Below are 9735 nucleotides of genomic sequence, written 5' to 3'. Positions count from 1 at the left end.
AATCGCCCTAGTCTAATCAAGTACACTATTATCAATAATCAAGACTTTATAAATACACAGATTTACCTAGTTTAATTCGTATTGGAAAAAAATTATTCAAAGTTTCCACATACGCCAACATGTATAGTGAATCAACATCTCGGTGTAATTCTAAAATAAAATTTCTTGCTCACACGTGCACCAGTAACTACCCTAGTCTGATCAAGTACATTGATCAAGAGTCTATAAATACGCAGATTTAGCAAGTTTTGCATTGAAAAGAATAATCGTAATCATACTCATCCATAATCCAATAACACTAGGTCAAAATTCGTAATACACTAGATATAAACATAGACACAAAACAGCACAGAACAAACAGTAAATCACCGGTACACACAACAAAGTCAAATAAATGAAAGGAAGATATATGGACCTCTGGCCAGAAGACCAAGAAGTGATATCAGGTGTATCGAACATAGTAAGCGCATCCTGCCTCACATGTGGCACCCAGCATATATCAATATGTAAGTCAAATAGGTAGTGGTCACCAGCTAAGGTCTAATGTCACTGATGCTATCAGCGATCATTTATCGAAGAGAGATATTGTATTTATGTATCAGCTTATGATACCTGCCAAAAAAACCCGTTTGAATGTAGAGACAAGTTTTTCCCGGAAAACTTAATTTAACAGTTTGTAAGAGAGATGGCTATATCTCTCCACAAAATCACCATATGAACTGCATGCTCTTGCACATCGAATAAGCTGGGAAATGTATACCCCATAAGCTAGTGAGAGCGGAATATTACTGATGAGGTGTCGGAAATTGATAATACTCAAAGTTGAAATCGCCTCTCTTGTCATGTAGCCAAGTATAAGGCGACCGTTAGAATCAAATTCGAGGAAAATATCCAGATATGAAGCAGAAGAGGCCGTTTCTGTAGTTTCTTTAATCTCCGATTCTGAAGGATAAATCTTATCGAAATACGGTAGTCACTGACTTTTAAGTTATTCATTGAAATAACATCGTCTGTGTATCTAAATGTGAAGTTGAAAGTTCTTGCTACAGAGACCTTTTCCTGTTTGATTAGGTTCTGGATAAATTCTGCCTCGTATGAGTACAGGAATAAGTCAGCAAGCAAGGCAGCACAGTTAGTACCCATGATAAGAATCCCTACCGCCTACACTGTCGGAAAATGTGTCCTCCAAATTTAACAAATATGTTGTCGATGAGGAAATCAAGCATACTGATAATGTCTTGGTATAAAAAAACTTTAAATAAGCATTAGTATTTTTTTAAAAATATGTAGAATTATACCTTTAATACATATTTGTGACGGCGTGAACCGTTTTTGTAGAAAAATGCTTGGTTGATGATGTTTTTCAAGCGTTCTTTTAATTCATCGTGTGGTATTGTGCTATACAATGTGGAAAAATTGAAAGCCTGTTAGGGAACCTTCAGTAATTACAGGGGTGGGCCGGGGGAATTGGGGAGGGTCATTTTTTAGAAAACAGTTCAAGGGGGAGGGTCACTTTTTAAAAACCTAACTTGGTGGGGGGAGGGTCACTTTTGACAGATGCTGATTTTATGGCCAAAACTTTGATTGTCCGTGTGATATTTCCTGAATAGGATATCACCAACAAAATACGTACACATTATCCACAAGTTTCACAAGCAAAGAAGATGCAGGGGTATCCTACATTAAACAACTTGAACAATTAAAACTGATAAAAAAACAAGAGACAAAAACATATGCAACAGGAAGAAAAGTGTATATCAATTATCAAATGTACATAAATGCAAAGATATTGTCAATTTTATATTGGAAATTTTATATTGTGCATTGTTCTCTCATAGACTACCATGTACAGTAAATCAACTTTTCAGTGAAATTCCAATATCAAATTTCTTACACAACCATAGACTTGTAACCACTCTAGTCTAATCATAAACATTAATATAAATAGTCAAGCACACACACATGCACAGATTTACCTAGTTTTGTATTGGAAAAAAATTATTCATAGTTTCATCATAGACCGCCATGCATAGTGAATCGATAGTTCGGTGAAATTCCGAAATCAAATTTTGTACACAACCATAGACTTGTAACCACTCTAGTCTAATCAAGAACATTAATATCAATAATCAAGAGTACACAAATGCAAAGATTTACCTATTTTGGTATTGGAAAAAACTGTTCATAGTTTCATCATAGATACCATGGATAGTGAACCAACTTTTTAGATGAAATTCAGAAATCAATTTCTTGTACACAAATGCACATTTTACTTCCCAATTCAAGCAAAGTACATTTAAATACATTATCAAACATAATATAATATACAGATATTATAGCATGTTTTGTGGGGGAAAATTGTCAATAATTTTCCTGATAGACTCCATGTATTATGATTTGATACTTTTGGATGAAGCACTAATCAGCCTTCTTATAGTTGCACGAAATGTGGTGACCCTCCCTCAAATGTATGAAATACCATATGTCTTCAAAAATTCTTGCGTGATAAATTGCGACTGTCCCTCTAAAAACACCAGCCCTCCTCTGTAATTTGTCCCTAACATAACAATTGAACCAATTGTTATGTAAATTAGCTAATACAGTTTCAGTTATTCCTGGGGAGAATACCGCAGTTGTGGGGAGGGGGGGGGTTAGGGTCAAGTTTTAGCATGTCGGACAAGGGGAAGGGTCACATTTTAGACAGGAGGATAGGGAAGGGTCACATTTTACGGTACAGGTGTGCGCGAAATTCCCCCGGCCCACCCTCTGTAATTACTGAAGGCTCCCTTATTCAAGATGTAAAGAAGTTTATTGCCAAACAAAACAGTCATTTTGACTTATGGCATTTAAAGAACATAATTTAACCCAGGCAGAATGGAGTTAAATTCTTTGGAAATCTTGAAATTGGGAGAAAAGAAGCCAGAGAAGCGGATGATTTGCATAAGCCTATATTTGCATAAATTAACACTTCTTTATCATGCAACAGGGTTGAACGTGAATCCGACATTATAATTCTCGGTTTGAAAAAGATATTGAAATTAGCTGAGTATTTCCAAAAGAGCGATTATTTGGGCAAAATGAACTATGTCGGTTGCCCGCTTAGTCTGAGCATGGAGGTAGAAAGAAAGACACCAACGTAAAGTTGGCGTCATCCTCATCCTCATCCTCAGCCTCAGGTGACCTTTCTAGCTGACGCTGAAAATGACGCTACTCAGCGTCAGCTTCAGCGTCGTATCCGAAGATTGCCGAAGTTGCGCTACCTGATGACGGATAAATGATAAAATTCACCCAAAACTTAAGAAAATAACAACTCCATTCTTTCTCAACTTTCTTTTGAATCGTAAAACTGGTCCGCAGGTAATATTTTATCGTTAGAATGTCTCATACAGACCGTTTTTTGGAAATGTTCGTAATTTTCAGTCCATGGATCCGTGGATGTGTTTGTTGGTATCCTCTCAACTCTTGCTTCAAGATTTGCCAAAAATTGTTGCAAAAAAAGTATACGTGGTCCGAAATGTTTAAAAATCGCCACCATGAGAGGCGATATGAAAGCCCTCAGAGGACATATAAAACAATTAACTGGTATAACTATGACTTGAGGCCTGGAAAGTCAAAGTATTAAACATACAACCTTTGAACTTTAAGGAAATTAAGGGCTAAGAATGTTGCGTTATAACTGCATCGTGAGAAACGGATATTAAGAGGAGAGGTTACTAAATATTATGAAATACATACCCCACTGTGTTTTGATTAACATTTACAGTGATATGAAACTTGGAGCACATTTTTAAAGTCGTTTTTACACTTATCATTCCATCACACGCATTCGGGAATAATCGGATCTGACGCCTGTGAAGCTGACGCTGTAGCGTCATCCTCATCCTCATTTTCGCGTGACCCCTGTGAGGCTGAGGATGAGGATGAGGATGACGCCAACTTTACGTTGGTAAGAAAGACCTATGCATGCTATGAGACATGCATTCGCAGGTCAAGGGTCATCGTGGCGGGTAGCGGGTGTTGTCCGCTGAAACCTCGAAAATGGGTCACTCTTCTGAAGAAGTGATGTAATAGCTAAATAAAACTCAAGAACAGCTAGGGATGTGCCAAAAGGTAAGATACACTACATTCGTGCCCCTGCGTACCTTTATACCATTTTGCAGCGTACAAGCTATCTATTTCTGTGGACGGTGCCAGTATAGCACCATCTGTGCCATACATTTACACATGCACATGTGGGTGTAGAGAGTAGCTAGTAGCTAGCTAATACGAGTTCGGAAACCGAAAGTGTTAAGCTTTTGCCAATATGAATTTAAAACAATTCTCTTGCATGCCCATTAATAAAACAGCCGGGATTAGTGAACTAATTTTTTGACCGTAAAAGTAACAGATTACTTGAAATTCAAAATGGCGGCTACACGCTTACACTGCTATGATCACTCTCCTGTTTTCTCAAATCTGAATAATTCCGCTCTGCGCCTACGCACCCGATAGACGTGTACACATATTGGGTGTGAGTGCGGGAGGGGGGGGGGAGGGGGCGCTACGTTTGTATCTGTTGGGAAAAGTGTCATTAGTGAAATAGCATAGATTTATGTTTTAATGTTAGTTGTTACTACTCTGTCTTCATTTGAAAACGAAAATGAAAATGAAGTGGAATTTCGTGAAAGTGAAAGTAATTTAGGATAGTTCTTGGAATTTGCACCCCGTAGTCACGATCCCTCCAGAAAGAGGGAGCGTGTTCCAGTTCAGTACAATAAAGGAATTTTGTTCACACTTACTAATAAAACCCTCTATAGGCCTCCCCTCATGCATTGAGGTTCAAAAGTGCACAACACTCATGTCAGACATCACAGTCCCTCTATTCACCAGTCTGGAAACATGGCTGGTTTATCTGCAACACTCCCTGATATGAACAAACAAATGATTCACACCTTAAAACGGACACTGACACTCTTCAACATTATATCAATGTCACTACCCCATCAAAGATCGATCCAAGTTCCTATGACAGCTGTCCAAAAAACATTATGTTTGTGCGTTGCTTTTTTCAGAATATCACAAAACATTACAATTTAGGTTCCCTTTAGAAACACTCAGTAATTTACTTTTTCATTAACCCTTTTCCTGCCAGACAGTATCACTTCCCCATTAGCCAAGTCAGTAAAAATAAAAGCGGTTACGCCAAAACATGATGTATGAAAATTTTTCACCCACTTAGCTTGGTCAGCTATAGGATCTATAGTCCAAAAAAATAAAGTTTACAGTATTTACGTTTTCAACTGTCTTCAAATGTACAGTATTATGCTAAAATACACCACGTGGAATATATTGTTTTTCATTAAAGGGACATTATCGCTATCTTTTGACCCATTTTACACCAATATTGTTGCAAATAACAAGCAGTTGCTGATGTTGTTTGATTTATTGAAAGATGTCTAAAAAATGGTTGACCATAGATAACTTCCATCCAATTTTGCCTACACTGTGTAGAAAAACCGCAGGTCAGGGGTTAACAGTAGCCCAAAAAACCTCTGACACCAGGTTTTTCTACACAGTGTAGGCAAAATTGGATGGGAGTTGTTTATGGTCGACCATTTTTTAGACCGCTTTCAATAAGTCTAACAACATCAGCAATTGTTCGTTTGCAATACTATTAGTGTAAAAAGGTTCAAAAGATAGCGATAATGTCCCTTTAATTTTAACCATCTTGACCTAGTGGTGAAATATGGACTTGGCAGGAAAAGGGTTAAATGGGGAATGTTGCCCCTCTATATAAAACTTGAAAGGGATTACACATGAAGATCACATTATGATTACAATCAAAATACAAAATGACAACGCACTGTTTGTAAGTGTCATGACTGTTGCCCGGAAATCAAGTAAGACAGGCCAAATCAGCCAAATATGCACATTCACAGTGGAGTAGTTCATTAGCAAACACGCTATTTGGTTGACATACAGTATTTTGAGTGATATATTTCAACATTTATGCACTGTTAAGACATTTACTGTGCCTAAGCATATGTGTCCAGAGTTTGCCATATTGACGCTCTATGGGAAGATATATATGCTAGTAAAATTTACACGCATTGCTGCCGTCGACTAATTCCTATTCTACTCAGTTAACAGACATGATTTTCCAGATTATAACATGGAAAATATAATTAGATCATATTTGGGGGCACTGACTTGTAGCAACATATTTATATGCTCTCAATGAAGGTAAAACTGAGGTTATCAGATTTTCCTCTAAGTTTGTGAAGGGGAATCAACCACGGGAGTGCGACATTCAAGTTGGTGATGTCGTCGTCCAGTCTTCACCTACAGTCCGTGATCTTGGCGTATTATTTGATTCATGTATGTCTATGAAACCACACATTTCCAATTTATGTAAATCAGCGTCATTTGCTTTGTGGAGAATAAGTAAAATCCGACATCTTTTAGATCAAGACTTGACAGAAAAATTAGTCCATGCCTTTGTAACATCTAGGCTTGACTATTGTAATAGTCTTCTTTATGGTCTGCCTTGCAATCTACTCAATAAGATTCAGTTAATCCAGAACTCGGCAGCACGTGTAGTTTCCAGAACAAAGAAATCAGATCACATTACCCCTGTGTTGAGTAGATTACATTGGTTACCCCTACAGAAACGTATTGAATTTAAGATTCTCTGTATTGTATACAAGATTTTACATGACATGGCCCCTGTATATCTTCAGGAACTATTAACCATTTGCTCTTCTGGTCGTGCCTTACGTTCTTCCGTTCATGGTGCAAATATGCTCTATCAACCCATTTGTACTACAGCTTTTTACGGTGACAGGGCTTTTTCCGTTTGTGCTCCACGTTTGTGGAATAGGCTGCCATTTTTATTGCGTTCATGTTGCTCTTTTAGCAGTTTTAAAGCTAATCTTAAAACACATCTTTTTAAACAGTATTTTTAGATCTTTTTTAGAACAGTTTTGTACTGCGCTTTGAGATGTTTTTACATGTAAAGCGTTTTTTTTAAGTAATAAATATTATTATTATTATATAGTGATTGCAATTTTAAAAGAAGACAAAAGACAAAAGACAAAACAAAAGACAGAAATGCCTCATAATGTTCTTAACACCTCAGTTAAAGGGGAAGTTCACCAAGGATGATTTTTACATATGTGCTAGCTTTGTGGTCACTTACCCCGGAAAAGCTATTTTCGCCATTTATAACTTGCACGATTTTTACAAAAACTGATAGAAATAGTACAGGAAGTTGTCCATGTAATTTGAATCATGGGAAAAAGCGCCAAGCTTGGAGCTTGCATAATGTGATATGGAAGGCACCATTTTCCCATGGGTATGGCATTGTCCACTCACCCATGCTTAAACCAGGCTGTGCATATTTACATAACTTTTGTTTATACTTAGGATCCTTGCATAAATGATGAATCACTTATAATAAACTGTCCACTGTCAGATTTTGTGTTGCTGTTTACTACTGTGTTACTGTGAGTGGACAATGTGGGGGCCATACCCATCCAAAGATGGTCCCTTCCATATCACATGATGCAAGCTCCAAGCTTGGGGCTTTTTTCCCATGATTCAAATTACATGGGCATATTCCTGTACTATTTTTATCATTTTCGTAAAAAATCGGGCGAGTTATAAATGGTGATAATAGCTTTTCTGGGGTAAATGACCACAGAGCTACCACATATGTAAAAATCATCCTTGGTGAACTTCCCCTTTAATCCTGATCCCAGGCCCTTTTTGGCTGGCGTTTAAACATGCATAACATTAACAACAATGTTACTAAAGTGGGGTTTACAGAGCTAGAAATTAGCGGTAGTCCGGCGTCCACAGTCTACCAACTTTTCCCTGGGGCTACCAGAACCTATGAAATGGTAGCCCACATGGACTACCAAAGCCTGGGACATGAAATTACTTAGTGGGGGACATGATGTCGATTGCTGTGAGATGACCGACGCCCATACAGTCAACTCAGCTGGACACAGAGAGGACAGACATATGCAAATTAAAAGGCAACAGTGCAGTCGAATTTGTTGCGACAAACTTTCAATAAAATATTATTATCTGAACTGATGTACTTGGATGACGGCAATGGACGGTGTTCAAGCAAGAAGTTCAGGCGATGGCGGCAGCAATTGGTCACAGGACAAAATCAAACTCATTTCCATCTGGAGAGGCGAAAAAGTCATCGGTATGATTTTTTATGTCCATAGGCAAGTTTATGAAGTCATCACTGCCAAGGCCAGGGAGAAGGGATTCGAGAGAACCACGGAGCAATGTCACAACAAAATCAATGGTTGTGATCCCAATTCAAAATGGTGTCCTACAATAACCGTCATAGTGGCAAAGGTAGAAAACCGGATGCCCCCAACTTACTATCCAAAAGTTTTTGTTGCATTGGTGTTTGCTGACAATTCTAATATCCCACCATAAGGTGTTAATTGTCATTGTTTTAGAATCTCACAACTTACAGACTCATTATGTTATGGCCCATCAGCATTGTTGAAATGGAGTTGTCTCAGGTCATGTCTGTCACGAGGTATGTAATTGTCTCACACCTGACATTGTACGAGCAGAAGTACGGCCTCGTACTTTCACAGAACGAGTGACGTAATGTACCCATACTTTCAAAATACGAGTGACGTACAATGCTGGTTTATCATACACAGCAAGATTTTGACGTAAGGCTGTAAAATTCATAAGTGAAACTGCGGTTTGTATTAGGAACTATTTTTAGACCTTCAAACCTTGAACTCCAAAATCCGGTGCGGCTTCTATACGCACATTTGTCTGGACTCAACTACGTCACGTTGAAAATTGCCAGCAAGGAGACTATTATTATGCAAATGACCACAGCTGCATTTCTCCGCAGTAGGGAGACGAGGTTATACATTTTCTCAGCTTTTCCCCTCTTTCTTTCGAATAAAGATGATAAACCCTTGCACTTCCAAGCCTTAAATAATTGTACACGCCGCTGTCCCACACAAGCGCGGTGCTGTCGACTCCAAGCTATGTTTCACACGCTGCATGCCTGCCAGCTAATTTATGCATACGTTTGCAATAACTTCAGGAACACCTGTGCGGGCCTGCTCATGTTCCGTCGATCGATATCTTTAAAAATCTGGAGACATGGCACATCACATTTTTATTTTAATAGTTTACAAAAGATGTAAGAAGCATTGATTTTGTCGAAAATTCTGAAAAAAATATAGGAAGATTTTATCGCGAACACATTTTCACTTGGGGTCGACATGGGGTCGCAGCCATGTTGCCTCAAAACTTATGTCTGTCTGCACTCAAAACTCAAAACTTTCGAATATGAACCTGTAAAATCGAGGTCATTTTGTCAAACTTCGGCCAAATTTAAGCCTATAGACAAGATTACATCTAGGTAAGGTAAATTTACTGAAATTTGATCGACAAATAATCCTGAACTTGAACGTGACAGCTCGCCTTCTCCTGGAAGTCAAGCATCAAGCTGTCCATACGCAGCTGCCCATATTGCTTGGTTTATGAGATTGTTTTCAAGCGATGGCGGTAGAGCGTACGGGGCTCTGGATATGAACCTACTGCCGGTGTAGCTGTAATAACTTATGCGTTGTTTTTTCTTGAAGTTTTTTACATTAAACCTGCCATATTCCTTCAAATTACAACGAGATTTTTTCGATCACACAGCCATGTATTTCGATATGTCACTCGCAAAAGTACGCTGAACACAGACAGGCTATA

The 9735-nt window shown here is 38.3% G+C and overlaps 1 protein-coding gene across 1 annotated transcript in view; it reads left to right on the top strand.

Annotated features, from left to right (window-relative positions):
• The first annotated feature begins 3956 nt into the window (after positions 1 to 3956).
• LOC139130726 (tumor necrosis factor receptor superfamily member 16-like) overlaps positions 3957 to 9735 on the top strand; it is a 32968-nt gene continuing 27189 nt past the window's right edge. Inside the window, exon 1 of the mRNA XM_070696508.1 lies at positions 3957 to 4110. Coding sequence (XP_070552609.1) covers positions 4099 to 4110 — 12 coding nt within the window. The 5' untranslated portion in view covers positions 3957 to 4098. The remainder of the gene's footprint in view (positions 4111 to 9735) is intronic.

Source organism: Ptychodera flava, chromosome 4 (genome assembly GCF_041260155.1).
Source record: "Ptychodera flava strain L36383 chromosome 4, AS_Pfla_20210202, whole genome shotgun sequence".
NCBI lineage: Eukaryota > Metazoa > Hemichordata > Enteropneusta > Ptychoderidae > Ptychodera > Ptychodera flava.
Note: the sequence above shows the minus strand (reverse complement) of the source record. Positions and strands in the feature narration are given on the sequence as shown.